Below are 19,043 nucleotides of genomic sequence, written 5' to 3'. Positions count from 1 at the left end.
CAAGATACTTTTACTAGATAAGCCAAATGACTTAAAATATTTAGTCTTGATTCTCAAGGGGGAAACAAAACAAGATTAAGTGCATTTTGCTTAAAACAAGTAAAATGATCTGCCAGTGGTGTAAGTAAAATATTCTTGCTTTAAGAATATTTAACTTCAGGAATTGTAAGATATTTTACTAAAAACAAAACCAAAATACTTAATAAGATAAGCTATTTTTTGCAGTGTAACAGAAATAAAATAAGTTTAACTGAAACAGAAATAAATTAAAAAAACGCTAAATAGAGAATATATATATATATAATTAAACATGAATAATTTGTCTAATAGCAGCTCTTTTGTAAGTTTGTTGATGGGGCCCAGGCTCCTCGTTGTTCACTGGGCCAGAGGAGATTCTGGCCCATCTATAAAGATTCTGTCTCGACCGCCTCAAATTTCCCCGGTCTTTCCTGAGTTTTCAAACGCTCCCCAAAAGTATATTTAAGTAAACACTCTACAAAGAAAGAGAACACAGTGTACATTTGGCAGCATTCCGCGTGGTTTCTCAAAAAGTAGGAGTTTCCGTTTGCATACACCAATATTGTCCTACTGCACTTGCCGTAGTTCCAACTTTCTGATTTCATTCGTCCCAGATTGTCATACGATGAAGGCGTTCCTTGCACCTTGGTTCACTGCGATTAATAGCTTTACACTTTAAACGTCTATCCAAGCCCTGCAAAATGTCATCAAACAGTGGTATTCAAATCCCCAGCCGACTGCCTTTGCTGTGCACTCACGATGGAGTGCTGTTACCGGGCTCGACCATGAGAATCAGCGTCGACACGGCGAGAAACATGCACTTAGTCAAGAGCAGACTGCTGAAGGGAACCTCGCTAAAAAGCACCATCATCGGGGTTATTCCTAACACCAGAGACCCCGAGCACGACAGCGATGAGCTCCCGTCCTTACATAGGTGCGTCTGTGCTGTCAGAGACCGTCAAACCCGCTGCAGACCCAGTGTGGGGCTAATGTCTCGTTCTGAATCCATTTGAAGGAGGTCCCATAGTCATTTCTTATGACTTTATAACACAATGCAATGCGTAACTTTTATTCTATTGTAAAGTTTAGTTTATAGTAATGCATCACTTTACATTATTACCATGGTCATATTTTTAAGGGTGATGACAAGACACGCTACTATTTTATATTTACTGTACTTTACCCTCTGAATGTGTGGTTGAGTGATGCTCAAAATTAAACATTATACTACATTGTTGTCTATTTGGTTATGTTCTTACATGATAAGAGACTAGTAGTAGCAGTGTTTGTTTTCTTAAATTATCGTTTGAGCAGTAGTTGGACTTTAACCTTGTGAGTCTGATATGCTCTGTCAGTAATCAATGGCAGTTTCTGAAAACATAGTGACTTAGTCAGGCAAAAACATGGAAAAATAATAATAATTATATATATATATATATATATATATATATATATATATATATATATATATATATATATATATATAAATATATATATATGTGTGTGCGTGTGTAATGTTAAAAGTAAATGTTTTTTAATAACCTATCAAAACATGGAAAAATAATAATAATTATATATATATATATATATATATATATATATATATATATATATATATATATATATATATATATATATATGTGCGTGTGTAATGTTAAAAGTAAATGTTTTTTAATAACCTATCAAATATAAATATCTTTGGTTATTCTCTGCTTGGTGATTTAGAAAGCTGAATCCACTATACATTTAGAAATCCTCCCCAGCAATGGATCTAAAATTCAAAGCATCCCACAGGTTTGAAAAAGACTATACTCGCGGTGGTAGCCGGGGATGACACAAAATGGTCTACTACTTGTGACAAATAACAAATAATGTGTGATTTTTAACAATATTTTTATTTATTGAAAATAATTTTAATTACCTAGGCTACTATTGCAATTAATTACATACTCATATAATGTACTATAAATTATGCAAAATTACAGCATTTAAATGGTAGATTTCTCTTTGCTTTCTCATAGTGAATGAGACAGATATTTCTGATACTAGTAAAATCTATATATTGAATACTATGTCAAATAATGTTCTCTGACTTTTCTTCCTGTGAGGAGGCATCCCAATTAATTTAATGGAAATTAAATTAAATACAATGAAAAAAAAATATCATTAATGTCATGTGGGAATTTCAGTGAGAGGAAACGGTTGTAGCCCACACAGAATGAGTGGATATGAAACGTGTGGGGTGAGGGGAGATTTTCCACTAATTAAAATAGTAAAATAGTAAAACCAAGTTAAATATATGTGTGGGAAACAGTGAAAATTATTTTTAAAATCATGAAAGTATTTCTAGCTCACTAGGTTTTAACACACAGACAGTTTTTTTCCAATATGCAAAACCATGTGTCTTCCCTCAACCTGAATGTGCAGATATGTTCTGCATAAAGGATATGTTCCCTTTATGAAGAACATTTCTGTTCATTAACTCATTCAAATTTTAACTTTGTTAATCTATAATTTCAATGTCTAGAATAATTTTTAATTTAAATAAGATAATGTTGATTAAAGTATTGTTATTATTTATAATCACTGTTCAGTGTGTGTGTGTGTGTGTGTGTGTGTGTGTGCGTGCGTGTGTGCGTGCCTCTGTTAGATGTCATGGTTGGCATAAAACCTACTCCGGTATCACAAACAGGATTTGACAGGAAACAAAACTCGGACCTCATTACTTTATTTCTACTTCTGTTTTCTCAGTATTGGCACAGCAGGACTGGCGGTTCAGGTTGTGGGCAGCAACTGGCCGAAACCGCACTACACTTTGCTCATTACGGGGCTGTGTCGCTTCCGTGTGAGCCAGCTGCTGAGAGAGAAACCCTTCCCCGTGGCAGAGGTGGAACAGCTAGACAAACTGGAGCAGTACACCGAAGGAGATCAGGCTGATGGAGAGCTGGGGGAGCTGTCACAGAGGTTCTATCAGGCAGCTGTACAGGTCACTAGTAATAAAGGGATGTCCGTTTGTGTTTAGATGATTCTGTTAATAGTCTATAAAAATGCCGTGCAGGCTATTGCCACAGCTTCCTGAAATCGCAAATATTATTCATTTGATACACCTGTGTATAATATAATATAATTATATAATTAGCGCTGGACAAGTTAACGCGTTATCATCACATTTATGCATTTATTGATTAACACTGACAATTATTTTATTGCATGTTAATGCTTTTTTGTTGTTATTATGAATGTCCAATACACATACAGACAAACCATGGGTCACAGGGCCGGATCAAATTAGCATCAACATTCACAAACCACTGTCCACTGTTATTTTTAACAGTGCAACGAGCTCATTATAATGTCACTTTATAAATTAGAAATAGGACGTTTCCGAAAGCATGTGAAGACAGCAGAGAAGAACTTGCTCAACACAGTGGAGTGAATCGTTTTGTTAACTTTGTGGTTTATTATTTTCAGTCATATGGGACGTGGTACCACACACGTCCCTCTCAAAATAAATCGCTTTACTGGTATATTGCTTTTGCTGCTAGAAATATTCACACAATCATGCAGCATGTATCAGAAGATCTGCATTCCAGCACTTTTAGCACTCACACTAACTGATCTAAACCCTATATAACTGATCCCCGCTCTGGCCCACCTTTCCAACCGAGCCAGGGACTGCTATACAGAGTGATCATACTAGTGAAATGAACCAGGCTTTGGGGGTCAAACGTGCTCTGGCACGGCTAAGATTGCCTAGTGTGAGACACCCTAATTATTCTCCCGCATCCCTCGCACACGAGTCTCTACCCACACATCAAGTGTTGTCCCATGCCTCACTCTGCTGCGATGGGTCCCGTGATCGTGCAGATCTCTAATAGGAAGGTGCCTTTTATAATGTTATGATCGAGGCTCTGGACTCTGATCATAACTTGTTTTTCTAAAACAAACTATAAAGTATCGTCTATAAAAACGTTAATGTCCTGGCAGTGACAAATTACTTGTTTTATATTTAATTTAATTTAATTACATTTTTATAAGTTAAGATTTAGGCTACAATAAAAGGAACATTACTGTAAAAAGCACCTTATTTGTTTAAAGTGTTTGCATACCAAATGTTATTAGACTTTTATTCATATAGCAGGAGGCCTATTTTAAATGATAGTGTACAATACACTACTTCTGGATGCATTGTTAGTTTTGTGCATAACAGTGTGATTAATTGCGATTAATCGCAGAAAATAATAAAACGGACAGTAATAGATGAGTGACAGCCAATGAGATTGCTGTTCGTGCATTAGCCCCACCCACTACCAGAGAAATCGGCATATCTTCTGCTTGTTCTTTAAAAGCGTAATAATTCTAAATGAACTCCGTTATTTTGAAAGAAAAATACAAAAAAAGAATTTGGTTTACAATACACAAAAAAGCGCTGTATATTCATTAATCAAATATTTCTTATTTCCAGTGAACAGAACAGTTGTTCTGTTTAATATTTCTGAAAGAACCATGTTACTTTTTTGGTTCTTTGATGAAAAGAAAGTTCAAAAGAACAACATTTTGTAACATAAATAATAAATACATAAATAATCTGAATGTTCATAAATGTTCTTCTTTTAAGTCTTTTTTTCAATAACTCCAACTTATTCATTTGATACATTTTTTTTGTCATGGACTATGGTTTAGATAAAAAGATATTGCTCAGAGATGTTAACAATAGTAATATTCAAAGAGATATTTTTTTCATGGCTGAAGAAAAGATGAATGTGACTGTGAGTTTTTCTTTTTTTCCCATTTGGCACGAGTCATCTATACAGTGAGTCATCATTTAAACACTGAATGAATATAAAGGCTTCATTCTTTTCCAAATGCTACAGGATGATTCATTGCATGTAGGCTTTTCATTCAGTTAACTGACAGTATCTTCTGGTCTCTCTTTGTCCAGCTGGTTGGGATGTTGGACATGTCAGTGCCTGTGGTGGCTAAACTCAGGCGGCTGTTGGACAGTCTCCCTAAAGAAACCCTGCCGGATGTCTTAGCCGCCATGATCCGCACTTCCAACAAAGAGAAACTGCAGGTGCAACAGTAAAAAGAGTTATTCTTCAGTCATAAATGATTTGCCTAGTGTGATCAGACACCACACTATCCAAACTAAATATGCAGTTATTATAATATTTTGGTTTGTTGTCAGGTGCTGGATGCGGTAGACTTGGAGGAACGGTTTAAGAAGGCCCTTCCCCTACTCACCAGACAAATTGAGGGGCTCAAGTTGCTGCAAAAGACCCGCAAACTCAGACCTGATGATGACAAGAGAGTAGGCCAACATATCTTTCCTCTGCCTCACAAACACCCTCCTCCACATTTCCTGTCCTATAACAGTATCCTTCTTCTTTCTCCTAGGTGCTGGCCATCCGTAAAGGTGGTGTATTCCCAGGCCGTCAGTTCTCACTGGATGAGGAGGAGGAGGAGGACGAAGATGGTGATGACACAGCTGTTCTGGAGAAGAAAGTGAAGGCGGCAGCTATGCCGGAAGCAGCACTGCGTGTGTGTCTCAAGGAGCTAAAACGGTACGTTCTGGTAATTTTTTAGAGGAAACCACATTTCATAGTTGGCTGCATGCTAGACAGCGAGGGGCTTTTCACTGACCAATGTCCACATCTGTTCTGTTGTCTTGAAATGTATTATAACTAAATAAGTCATTCTCTTTACAGTTTAAGCATTATTTTAATTAATAACACATTAATGACATTTTTTTTTTTTTGGCCACAGATTAAAAAAGATGCCACAGTCCATGCCAGACTATGCCCTCACCCGCAACTACCTGGAGATGATGGTAGAGCTTCCCTGGAGCAAAAGCTCTACAGGTAAGAAAGCAAAATGAACAGCAGTTGTATTTTTTTGTATGTAATTGTATTTTTGTATACATGTATTCTAGGGGTGTAACGGTTCACAAAATTCACGGTTCGGTTCGATACGATACACTGATGTCACGGTTCGGTTCGGTTCGGTTCGATACGTTTTAGATACAGCAAAATGTAAAAACATCTCAACTTTTCAGAATGCCGCAAGCGCACCGCGGGTCATGTGACAAGAACCAACCAATCAGCTTCATCCTTTCCCGTAACAACGTTGAGAGCTCAGCCAAGATGAAGGATCAGCTGATCATAGTTGTATATGGATTGCAATTTTGAAATAAATTCAGTAGCAGAGCTACTGCAAGCGATTTTTAGAGCTGCAAATCCATTTATCCTTCGCTGAAATTTCCGCGTCTCATGGAGAGAGCACGTCATTGTTGCTTAGCAAAGACAGACGCCTCATGAGCGCTTCTGCCCGAGCGCTTTGGAAAGGAAACCTCTCTCTTGCCATCACCATTATAGCTTAAAGGGAATCCAAAGTGCACCCAAACACCAGACCTGTTGGTTATTGGAGGATCTTCTCATTTCTAGTCTGTTAAACGCATTGGCTATTTTGCAACGAGCCTTCAGCGCGTACTGAGTGAGCGAGCGCCTGCTGAGTAGCCTAACATAAACATATAAGATGGTGTTTTTTTCTTCTTCGGGAGTGTCAGGGGCGTTGCCTGTTACGTTGTTTGGGTTATTGGGCTACCTTGTTGAACGCATATCATTATATTTCTCTCTCTCTCTCTTTTTTTTTTTTTTTCAAATATAATTAAATACTCCAACGAACCGTTCGGTATACATAATGCGTACCGCGTACCGAACCGAAAGCGTCGTACCGAACGGTTCAATACGAATACGCGTATCGTTACACCCCTAATGTATTCTTATGTTTCAGGAAGGAATTTTGCAAATGACGTTGGTCACTTATTAATTAGTACAAATATTAATGTCAAACCTTAAAGTAGTATATTATACTATTTTCTATATTTTATCAAATGCTAAGTTTGCTTTTGTTTTGAACTTACTATTGCTCATATTCTCAAAAAATAAAAATAAAAAATATATATATATATATATATAGTTATGGCTGCTGAATATTCAGCTTTGCCCTCACAGGAATTAATTACATTTTAAAATATATTCAAATGTAACCCTATTATTTTCTATTTCAATATTATTATTTTTTCACAGTATTACAGTATAAACCTTTGAATGGTAGTATTTTTCTAAATGGCCTATGTAATTGTTACCAGTATATGTATAATAAACTGGTTAAAAATATTTTTAAAAAGTTTAATAGAATGTTAAATGTATTTAAATATTTAGCTTTTAGTTGAGTTGACTGTGTATTTAAATAGATAAATCAATAAACAATTTAATCTAACAACATTTTAAAGGAGCCACCAGTAGAGGGAGTCTTTTACCACATTATGTGAAATGAATTGCTCTCAGTGTAGGGTTGGAGAGTGATTTGAGCTGTTTACATGTGTTATTCTTGTCATGTTCTCCATGGCAATATGGAGAACTCAGAGAACTCAAGTATAGCAAATTATCTTGCCAAGCACAGCTAGAGTGTTTGACCATATGCTGAGAACCATTAAACATACCATTTTATTCATTCATGTTCTGTGTTTTATAATTATTCCATGTGTTGGAATGCAACTAATTTTAACTACTTACTGGCATGCTCAAAAGCATGTACAAAAGTGTATGCATTACTTACTATCCTAAGGTCATAGCTAGCCTTGAAATGAGATCTCTGCCTATCCATGAAGGGCTCAAACAAACATTCACATGTGATTGAAAGTGCTCACACACACACACCTCTGAATTTCCCTTGCTAGATGTGTAACAGACCTTGGGGCTGGAATTCTGCTGGGAAAGTCTCATGTACATTTCCCAGTCTTTCAAGCTCAGCACTCAAGAGTGGGACTGCATTAGAAGAAAACTGATTTAGTGGTTTAGATCGGAGCTTGAAAGCTGGGAATAGAGTGGTCTGGCCTTACAGGAATGTTCTCCTGTAAATGCAGAATAGTCAATCTAAGATTTGTGAGAACCATAAAGAAATTTCTGTGCCCGGTTTAAGTTTACTTTATGAGACAGCTGCATTTATGTCTGTATCTTATTACATCAGGCAGTGGAAATGCATATGTCTTTGATAAAATACTCACATTCCTCACAGAAATTGTACAATATGCGTGCAATCGAGGGCTGCAGCAACGGTGCTGTCATAATACTTGTATATCTTGTACAAGGATGTTTTTTATTTGATCAATAAAATAAAAAATTTGGAAACAGCACCACTCATGGGTCATGACATGTAGTGATGGTCATGAATAGTGCTGCATTATTTTGATTAACTGCTTTATTTTTACTCTTTAGTGTCTTTCATTGTTGTCTAATCAGATTGCCTGGACATCCGGGCGGCACGGGTGCTGTTGGATAATGATCACTATGCCATGGAAAAGCTGAAGAGAAGGGTGCTGGAGTATCTGGCTGTGCGGCAGCTCAAGAGCACCCTTAAGGGACCCATACTGTGTTTTGTGGGACCCCCTGGTGTGGGAAAGACCAGCGTTGGGCGTTCCATCGCTCGCACTCTGGGTCGAGAGTTCCATCGCATTGCCTTGGGGGGAGTCTGTGATCAGTCTGACATCCGGGGCCACAGGTGAGAGGTCATCATACAGTTAGTACACTTAGTGTCTGATCTTCAAATAGGAATGATATATGACACATATAGTCTCAGTTTGAGAAAGAAACTGCGGTTGGTCATTTTGCATGCAGATCAGACAGATACTTGTTTAAGTGGGCTATTCTTGGCAAGAATAAGCTGTGTGGGCGCAAGACATCAGATTGATAATCAAAAGCCTAATCACACTTTAATATACACTACTGTACAAAATTAGGGCTTGGTAAGATTTTTTAATGTTTTTAAAAAAAGAAGTCTGTTTTGCTCACCAAGGCTGCATTTGATTGATCAAAAATACAATTAAAAATCATATTGTGAAATATTGTTACAATTTTAAAAAACTGTTTTCTATTTTACAATGTAATTTATTCCTGTGATGCATTTATTCCAAAGCTGAATTTTCAACTGCGATTTCTCCAGTCCACATTGTCACATGATCCTTCAGAAATCATTATTATATGCTAATATTGGTACTCAAGAAACATTTCTTATTATTGTCAATTTTGAAAACATGCTTAATATTTTTTGGGAAACTGTGATGGATTAGATTTTTCCAGAATTCTTTGCTGAATTAAAGAACAATATTTATTGATCTATTTTTTTTTTGGGGGGGGGGGGCAATTTATTACATTTTTGCTGAATAAAAGTATTAAATTATTTAAAAAGAAAAAAAATCATAATAACCCCAAACTTTTGTACGATAGTGTGTACTGTGTAAGCATCATCCAGCTGTTAAGATTATTGTAAAAAAAATGCCTTATTTCCAGTGCGTTGCTAAAACCTTTTAACCCCAGCCTGGTGTTACTGTGATTACCCTTGGTGTTACGTTACTTATCCAAGATCCTTCAGTTGCTGAAACTCAATATAGCCATTCAGGCGTTTTTTTGCCATCAAATGTTGAGTCATTACCATAATGTAAAGCATGCAGCGATGCTAATGTGTCAGACTGAAGAATCAGACTATGAGGAACCCACCAAAGAGACGTGGCGTAGTGCCCCTTCAATGACAAGAGAAACTTTAAACCATGACCTGCACTGATGACTTCTTTGATGTTCCCTCTGATCTCTTGTCACTATAGAAACTAGTAGGTGATAACAATCATGACACCCTGCAGGCCAGGATGAGCCTCTGTGTTTTCTGGATGGTTAATATCAGACCTTACACTCACACATGAAAAAATCCTCCTTAAGACAAACAGCCTTTTGCTAGACTTGTTAATTAGAAGTCTCTTTAAAAGAGTCTGCGTTTGTTTACTACTGTATGGTTTATGAAGTTTAATGACAGTCTTACAGCCCCCAATGATTTTAATCCTGTCTGTGTTCGCATCCTGCCCTTTTGTCAGTTCAGTTGGACCAAATGCAAGTTTTAGTGTTATCAATCACATCAAATGCATTCAAGCCTCATCCAGCAACATTATCAAGAAGTTATTCGTTTATTTTTGTAATTTTCAAATTGCATTTGTGATTCACGCTGTAACCTGTTATGCAGCCCATCAGTTATGTTCTAGGGGCAGTAACACCTACTGACAACCAACAGCGTCCTGAATGGGACTGTGTCAAAACAGTTGCCCTTCAGGTTGCTATGTAGGATGATTGTGATCTTTTCTTTTGTTTGCCCACCAGAGCTCTGATACAGATCTGTTTTACTCCTCTCATCATTTTCCACTCCATTTTTTTTTATCTGTCCCTCTTGCTACTTTCTTCCCACTCCCGCTTTATCTCCATGTGTCTCCATTCTCAGGCGCACGTACGTAGGTAGCATGCCTGGTCGTATTATAAACGGACTGAAGACTGTTGGGGTAAACAATCCTGTCTTTTTATTGGACGAGGTGGACAAACTGGGGAAGAGCTTGCAGGGAGATCCTGCTGCCGCCCTGCTGGAGGTGAGAGGCACTACATAATGTATATATTTAGTGTATATAGAAAAAAAAAACACAGACAAACATGGGTTGCATGCTTGATGGATGGATGGATGAAACAATGGATAGAAGGATAGATAAATTGTTAAGGCAAAAAATGTTAAATAAAAAATTAAATTAAATGTATGCGTTTAGCAGACGCTTTTATCCAAAGCGACTTACAGTGCATTCAGGCTATCAGTTTTGACTTATCATGTAAACTGTTCCAAAAGGCTTGAAATTTGAAGGTATTATTGATATTAATAATGTGGATGGACTATGATAAACTGGAGATGGAATAGTGCAAAACCGACATATATTTCTTTCAGGGCAGATCTTTGTGTTTCAGTGTGGTATTACCCAGACTCACTGCATTACATTATATGCCACAATACTGAAAGAATATGTTTTTCGCAATTGCTTGTGTGTGGTCTACAAGGTAAGTGCATGCATACCATGGGTAGAAGGTAATCATTTTTTTGTCCTGTCTGTGTACAGTATCACACATGCATCACAATTTGCAAACACTTGATTGCACATGAGCCAGTTTGTTTTCACTGAGATAAATAGCCAAATATCTCCCGTGACGCAGCTGTTTGTGAAGTACTGAACATCTGTATATCTTTGATCGTAATCCTCTTGTCTGCTGGCATGTGCATCTTGCAGTTTCACCAAAGAACAGTGGTCTGCATTCTGTAATCAGAAGATCTCCACGCAAAAACCATCGGGGGAGTGACGTTCATCTCGTGCTGCAAAGCGTGTGGCCTTTTCATTGTACTCCAGATAGTGAGAGATATATGGAAGTTCATCACAGGGCAGACATTACCTGGCAAGCTCAACAGAAAACTCTGTGATTTAGCTGAGAGCAAGCATGCTTAATTTGGTGAAGGATAAGGAAGTATATCAAAATAAATAGTTTTAAAGTGGTTGTTTATAGTTGTTGTGATATTGTTTTAAACCTTTAACCCTATGAATAATACCACAAATGATGCATCTTGGAGAGGTGCGTTATTTTCTAAACAAATAGGCTAACTCTTTTTTTTTTTTTTTTGGCCAAATATCATCTTGTGAAGTGGTGTAATTGAATTAAAACTTTAAGGAGTGTCCACATTAGCACAGCTTAGAAGTTACTTTCAATCCAGACAGCTTTCTTTTAGTCAAAGCGACAGATCATTCTCATGACCAACTTAACCCGTTGCGAAATCTTCATTGACAAATCTTTCCACCCTCCCAGCGAAACGGATTCTTATTAAAACGACTCTACAGCAAACATTCACCAAACACTGGTAAATGTGACCGCACCTTTACAGTATTTCCTTCCTGCAACAATGAAAACTTTAATGAAAAGCTTTAATGTCCGATTCACAAACAAATGACTAATATGAACTGGTTATCATTCATAAAGTTTCACAAAACTTGCATGTGAGTTCAGCAGTCTGACTCATACTTGCTCAGTCAGTGAATCAGTCAAAGCTGTTACCTGACTCTCACTGAACCGCAAGTCATTTTTTGGTTATATCTTATATATTATATAAAAGCTAGAACTGTCAGGCCGTGTGTCCACCAAAGGGTTTTTATCCAGCTGAAAAATAGAAATACGGCCTTTGGACATTTTAGAGCACTTTGGAGGCCTTAATGAAATAATAAATGACGACAATGTTAGTTTTGTTAATGTACCATCCAGTGCTGATTCTCACAGACGGGGTTTGAGCAGCCTCCTGTTGCTATGGTTACCTCCTCAGGCTAGAGCCATTTCTGTTCATCTTCATGAGATCCATTTGACATGTGGTGAAAGTACCCACTCTTACTTACAATCTGACTTCTGTGATAAAACATTCCTTATGCAATATGCTGAATTTGAACTCTTTATGCATTTTTAAGAAGCCCCTCCCCCCATAAACCGTGTTCTTCATCAGGTTCTGGACCCAGAGCAGAACCACAGCTTCACCGACCATTACCTCAACGTGCCATTTGACCTCTCACAAGTGCTCTTCATCGCCACAGCAAACACCACGGCCACCATCCCTCCTGCCTTACTGGACAGAATGGAAGTCCTCCAGGTGCAAGGTCAGAGTTCAAATTCAGACTAAAAAGACAGCAGGACGTGGCATTGACGATGTGACATTTTTAAGTGATTAATTCCTGGCTATTTTATCTCGACACAATAGACCTTACCCTACAACGGAGCAGATGGTTTTGTAGTTAAATACTTGTGTCCTGAATATCAGCATGCGTGTCTCATTAGGATACACCCAGGAGGAGAAGGTAGAGATCGCCCATCGGCACCTGATCCCTCATCAGCTGGAGCAACATGGACTGACTCCACAACAGCTCCAGATCCCACAGGACACCACCAAAGATATCATCAGCAAGTATGCACACACGCGCAAATATATAATAGCACTCAATGCTGTAAAAAGTTTGCAGAACATTCTGAAATGGAGTAGATTTGAATGCATACGCTGTATATTGGAAGGAGTATCATTCAGGCCAGAGGAGAGTGTAACATTTTAGAGAAAGCAGTGTCTCACCGCTTTAAGAGTTTATGGTGTGAAACAGAGGGGCAGCTTGGGTCACAGATGGTGCTGTCCAGCGGGGTCTCCTCCTGTAAACTTTATCCTTTGCTGTCCCACACTCTCCTTCTGAACCGTATCTTATGACAGGCTGCCAAACTTCTCTTCTGTAGTCCATCAGGGATAGTCAATTAGAGACGTTTGCAGAGCAAGCAAATCAATTACCTCAGAGGTTGCTAATTTTGGGGATGATTATCTGCTAAAAAGCAATCAATGCATGGCCCCGGCCCAGCGGAGCTGGCAGTCAATGAGTGATTTGTGTGTGAACGTGTTTGTAGGTACACACGGGAGGCAGGCGTGCGCTCTTTGGAGAGGAAGATCGGGGCCATCTGTCGAGCGGTGGCTGTGAAGGTCGCTGAAGGTCATAAGGTCTCTAGAGCAGAGTCGCCCTCTGAACAACATGCGGGTAAAACAGAGACTTTTTCATCTCACACATCATTGTTGTTTACGGCTGGCATACACCAGCTTCCCCGGCTCTGCTTCACTCGTAGACTCAGGATTGATGATAATAGCCCTTGGGCCAAGATAAAACAGGCTGTCCCAGTGTGCTCTTGTCTATGTTGTGTCTCGATGACTAACTCCGCCCACAGTGTGATAGAACTGTGCCTAGAACTGTGTTCAGACTAAAGAGGGTGTGTAGGGAACCCATGCTGAGAAATGATCAAACGTACAGTCAGAAAACTATTCTCACACATTATGAGAATCTCAGCACACACATGCACATACTGGTCATCAATCTCTCTAAGCACGGGCCCCCCGAGGGGTGGAGGAGGGTAAAGCATGCTAACAGACGGCCTTAGGCCCCCTCCTTCATGTCTCGCTGCAGCTGTTGCTCTGTAACAGAAGTAATAGCATGGCCAGTTCACGCTCTGTTCAGACTCTGATTGAGCCCAGCTCTGCTTCTCAGTCCTCTCCTGCATGGCCCATGTCTGTGATGAGATTTAGAGAGATGAGGGTCAGGGGTTTTCTTTTGCTATCCATGTTGCCAGAATAAAGCCTAGAAATGAGTGCATGAGCGCTTTATTTTATATTCAGTCTCTCAGGCTCTATGTTGCCTCTCGCCGTAGCAGGTGTTGTTCTTAGTCTGAACATCATGACAGCTGTCACATGTGCTTCCTGCTGTTATCTTAACTCTTTCAGTACATTTAGTGCATCTTAGTCTTCTTATGGCTCACTGTCTGCATTAACCTCCAGGGAAATGAAAGAGTTGGTTATTCAGGTTGCCCTCTGATTCCTCATAAAGGAACATAGGTCTGATACTCTTTAAAGGTGCACTTTTTGTTGTGCTGATTAATACTGAATAAACTGTTGGTGCAGATTCTTGCAAAAGTTTTCAGTTACTAATGGCATCTAACAACAGGATTATAAAATAAGGTAAGTACAGTTTGGCTGGTCATGTGACCAACTCCATCCCACTTAAACTACTACTGCATGATTTTGAAACATTTTTCAAAAGCACTATTAATTTCATTATGTCTAAATAAAATTAAATAATTAAAATCAGTTAAAATTAATTATATACATTTTATATACATTATGCTTTCTTATGTGAAAAAAAAAAAAAAAAATATATATATATATATAATACATGAAAATTTGAATAACATTAAAATAATACTTGGATACTTTTTTAATGAATAAGAACTTATATAACCACAAAATGAAGTAACAAAACAGTTTAGCTATGAGTCACAAGATGAGTCACAACTACATCATTTCAGTTATCCTGGTGAAACAATATAGTTTAGTTAATATTATTTGTCTGCTTTGATCTATGATATCAGAAAAGAAGGTGGGGAAAGGTACAACATTTTGGTGAATTATTGTAATAGCAAACTTTTTTTCCTAGAAATGTGCATTAATCTTGCACAATAAAATCTAAAAATGCCTCAGAATGGCATGCACTTTCCTTGTTTGGTCTTCAGAACATGATGCTCCTCCTCTGTCTGTCATTAACAGTCTAGTCACATGACTTGTGGGCAGCAAGGAGCATGTAAATCATTGTCTTGCCAAGGGCTAATTCACAACACTCACAATTAAAAACAAACAATAGACACACACACAGATGAGCACTGAAAGTAAATACACCCTGAAGCTGCTTTCTTTATAATGCATGATATTAAAACCTTTAATACCTCATTGTTTCCTCCTAAAATTAAGATAGCACCTGCTCCTCTCCCTTAGCTTAACCCCTGTGGCATTTTTCTATAGCCTATAAATCTCCATTTTTTTCGACAGCTCTCTTTCTTGCTTCTCTTTTCAAAGTCTGTCACCTTCCTTAATGTAAAGCCTCAACTAGACATCATAATGGAAGTGTCAGCATGATAAACATTTTTAGCTTAAATTTTTGACTTGTAATTTATGGATATGGATTTATGGAGATTACTTTTAGTTCATGAAATGTCAACCACCTTGTCTCAATTGTCACGCCAGAGTGTTAAATGGACTAAAAACCACCACCAAAGATCTCTGTATCTTTCAGACCAGAATACAGAGAACAAGGAGGAGGATTCTGGGATAGCGGCACCTCCAGAGATGCCAATTGTTATTGACCCCATTGCCCTTAAGGATATTCTTGGACCGCCAGTCTTTGAAATGGAGGTTAGTATCAAAAAAATGCCTGAAGGCTCCTTGTGTCTGTTCAGGAAATGTTACTAAAATTGTTGAAAGCACTTTAAGTCTCTCCACTTTTGTGTATGATTCATAAAAGGAAGTTAAAAGTATTTTTTGTGTCTTCACAAAAAAAAAAATATATTAAGTAGCATAACCGTTTTCAACATTGAAAGTAATAATAAACATTTCTTGAGCAACAAATCAGTATATTAGAATGATTTGAACTGAAGACTGGAGTAATGGCTTCTGAAAATTCAGCTTTGCATCACAGGACTAAATTACATTTTTTAAATATATTCAGATAAATATATTATAAATTGTAGTAATATTTAAGAATATTAGTTTTTTTAAATGAAAGTAAATGCAGTCTTGATGGGAAAAAGAGACATTTAATCTCCATGACACTGTACCTTTGAATGATAGTGTACAGTATGTCTAGGGACCAGCATATCATAAGGATTTGGGAGTATGCTTCTGAGGACTAGCAACTACCAAAACACCCAAGCATCACGACTGCAGGGTTTGAATGAGCAAGCATCACTTACATTTTCTTCAGAAAATCTAAAAGTCTAGTAGTCTTTGTTCTTTTAAATTGAAGGCTTATGTCATTTTCAGTGCAGTCCTGTCATTAGTCATGTATTGTTCTTCGTTTGTCCACAATCTTTTCGGACTGCTAGCCCCTGGCTTTGTGTGCTCTGTGGTGTGCAGTTGTGTTTCTCTGAGGCGAAGTGCTCGCTCTTCTCCATAATGGAGGCTGCATTCCTGCCATGCCTATGGGGACGGGACAGGGAGAGAACAGCCAAAGTCAGCCTGTTTGAGTTCTGCTGAACTATCACACACATCTTCTCCTTCAAAGACTTCCTTAGCACTCGGCTTTCTGCAGTTAGTTGTAAACAAAATATACAAACAGAGAAAGGTTAATGGTTTAAAAAAAAAGAAAGTCAGGATTACTTATAATGGGGCAAAATCTTCTTCTAGATGTGTTGGGAATAACAAAATCATAAGAAAAAGATAAAAAAAAAACAGCTTCTAAGTTTCTAAGATATAAGCTTCATATTGTTTTTTTTTTTTTTTTGTGGCATGTTAAAGGGGACATAACACGGTTTCTGCCAATCTCATGATAATCTTGAGAACCTATAGAGTAGTATTGCATCAGCCACATCTCCGAAGGGTCTTTAGTTTGATCAGATTCATAAAAGACAGATACAGCTTCACGCTTCTCTCTGAAAACAGTAGAGCTCCTGGAGGCGTGCCGTGTGTGGAGATAAAGAGTCACGAGCACACATTTGCCTAGCGATCGTCTACAAACTGTGACATCATCATGAATGAAGCAGGAACAAACACTTTACTGACTTTAATCAAGTGCAGTGCTGCCGTCGACCTATGAAGCATGTTGAAGGGCTGCTCATGCTCTCGCTCTGGTTGATGTGTGTGCATGCTTTTCCTGGAAGATGTGCCTATACAAGGAATTCTGCCCTTAAAGAATGCATGAAGGACCATACTCTGAAAAAAATAAAAAAACACAACTTTTCGAAACGTATACAAACCCTGAAGGAGTGTCTCTGGCACTGAAATACTCTTTCAAAAGTCCAACTTGTTTTTTGAAACTTTGAGCATGAGAATCCAACTCTTTAACAATGTAAATAACTCTAAATGCTTGAAATAGCATTAGACCTCCTCTTTAAGATAAGTATGTTAAGGATGTAACCAGAGCAGTGTATGCTTTGTAGGTATCAGAGCGACTGACCCTGCCAGGTGTGGCGATCGGGCTGGCCTGGACGCCGATGGGTGGAGAGATCATGTTTGTGGAGGCCAGTCGTATGGAAGGAGAAGGTCAATTGACTCTGACAGGACAGCTGGGCGATGTCATGAAGGAATCCGCCCATTTAGCCATCAGCTGGCTCCGCAGCAATGCCAAAACATACCTCCTCACTAATGGTAAGTTACAGACGTTCGCTACATTAAAGTTGGTAAGATTTTGAAAGAAGTCTCTTATGCTGTTTAGTTAGTGATATTGTGAATAATGTAATTTATTTCTGTGATAGCAAGGATTTTTCAACAGTGATTTGACTGAGACTGATTTATTACAATGTGTGTGTCTGATTGATGTAGGCAGCGCTGATCCTCTGGAGGGTACCGATATCCACTTGCACTTCCCTGCAGGTGCCGTCACCAAGGACGGCCCCTCCGCAGGTGTTACCATAGTAACCTGTCTGGCCTCGCTGTTGAGCGGGCGGCTGGTGCGCTCTGATGTGGCCATGACCGGAGAGATCACCCTGAGAGGACTGGTGCTGCCGGTGAGGAAAACGCTCACAAAAAAAACGTGATTTTATTTAAAGCCGTTCATCATCGGAAGTTGCTAAAATACACTGTCTGATCCCACAAGATATATCTTGTCTTTACAGGTGGGAGGTATAAAGGATAAAGTATTGGCAGCTCACCGGGCCAATCTGAAACGAGTCATCATTCCCAAGCGCAATGAGAAAGATCTGGAGGAGATACCTCCCCACGTGCGAGCGGACCTGGATTTCGTTTTCGCCAGCACTTTGGATGAAGTCCTGAATGCAGCCTTTGATGGCGGGTTTCCCGCGGCTGTCCGTCATCCAGAAGTTGCCAGCAAACTCTGACACTGAAGTTGCAAGACAGACTCGTAGAGGAAGCTTAACACTAAGCACTTATTGTTTGTCACCTTAAACCACCGAATACTAGGAAAACAGTTTTATTCAAGTCAATACTCGTTTTCCTCTAATTGATTTATGATTTAATGACAGATGATTGACATTGTAAGAGTATACCTTTGTTCCCGTAGAAATGACAACAAAAGTTGATCTATGTTTATACTGTAAATAATTATACAAATGCACTGGTTTATGCAAATTGTGATTTAACAAACACATTTAGTGTTATTCATCAAATGAAATGGATTAACGAAAGTCAAAGTTCTTAATTATAAAGACTGGAAAATTTGAATATGTTGACAACGAGGTACAATTTAACGGAATAAATTTGGATCGGTCCAATGAATGCCTTTGAAACTGCCAGAAAACTCGTTAACGCTACAGGAAACGTTTCTAGAACTGGTCGCACCCACAAGCCTCATTCTTCCTTAAAGAGGTCACAGTGTCTCCGCTGCAGTGTTGTTCATAGAATAGCATACTGGCAAAAAAACATTTATATTTACATCTTTTTGGATCAGAGTTTTAAATAAATGTGACTTCATAGGTTTCTATAATGTTGTGTTTAAAATGTAAAATTTCTAAAATATTGTCACCAGTGTTGAAGTATCATTTGTCTTTGCTATTGGGACAACTGAAAATGCTATCGTAATGACACATCTTGACAAGTAAACCAAGCACTAT

At 38.3% G+C, this 19,043-nt stretch overlaps 1 protein-coding gene across 2 annotated transcripts; it reads left to right on the top strand.

Annotated features, from left to right (window-relative positions):
* Positions 1-615: 615 nt before the first annotated feature.
* On the top strand, positions 616-18,708 carry LOC127933913 (lon protease homolog 2, peroxisomal). Of its 2 annotated transcripts, none has more exons than XM_052531046.1 (15): positions 616-952; positions 2,770-3,004; positions 4,961-5,092; positions 5,207-5,329; positions 5,416-5,582; positions 5,785-5,879; positions 8,322-8,580; positions 10,342-10,483; positions 12,415-12,565; positions 12,744-12,870; positions 13,350-13,454; positions 15,507-15,672; positions 17,415-17,622; positions 17,797-17,981; positions 18,090-18,708. In XM_052531046.1, exons 1-15 carry the CDS (start codon positions 720-722, stop codon positions 18,309-18,311), a joined length of 2,550 nt encoding a protein of 849 aa, XP_052387006.1. In that variant the 5' UTR covers positions 616-719; the 3' UTR covers positions 18,312-18,708. The 2 variants fall into 2 exon arrangements, with proteins under 2 accessions (XP_052387006.1, XP_052387005.1); XM_052531045.1 differs by having other exon boundaries at positions 13,350-13,477; positions 15,554-15,672.
* The last annotated feature ends 335 nt before the right edge of the window (positions 18,709-19,043 follow it).

This window comes from Carassius gibelio, chromosome A18 (assembly GCF_023724105.1).
Source record: "Carassius gibelio isolate Cgi1373 ecotype wild population from Czech Republic chromosome A18, carGib1.2-hapl.c, whole genome shotgun sequence".
In the NCBI taxonomy this organism is placed as follows: Eukaryota; Metazoa; Chordata; class Actinopteri; order Cypriniformes; family Cyprinidae; genus Carassius; species Carassius gibelio.
This window is presented reverse-complemented; position numbering and strand designations above follow the sequence as displayed.

Bases quoted from the DNA above. Each gene is read 5' to 3' on its own strand.
- LOC127933913 (XM_052531046.1), top strand. From the start codon at position 720: ATGTCATCAAACAGTGGTATTCAAATCCCCAGCCGACTGCCTTTGCTG. The intron at 5,583-5,784 runs GTACGTTCTGGT...TTTTGGCCACAG, and splicing joins TGTCTCAAGGAGCTAAAACG to ATTAAAAAAGATGCCACAGT. The intron at 10,484-12,414 runs GTGAGAGGCACT...GTTCTTCATCAG, and splicing joins CTGCTGCCGCCCTGCTGGAG to GTTCTGGACCCAGAGCAGAA.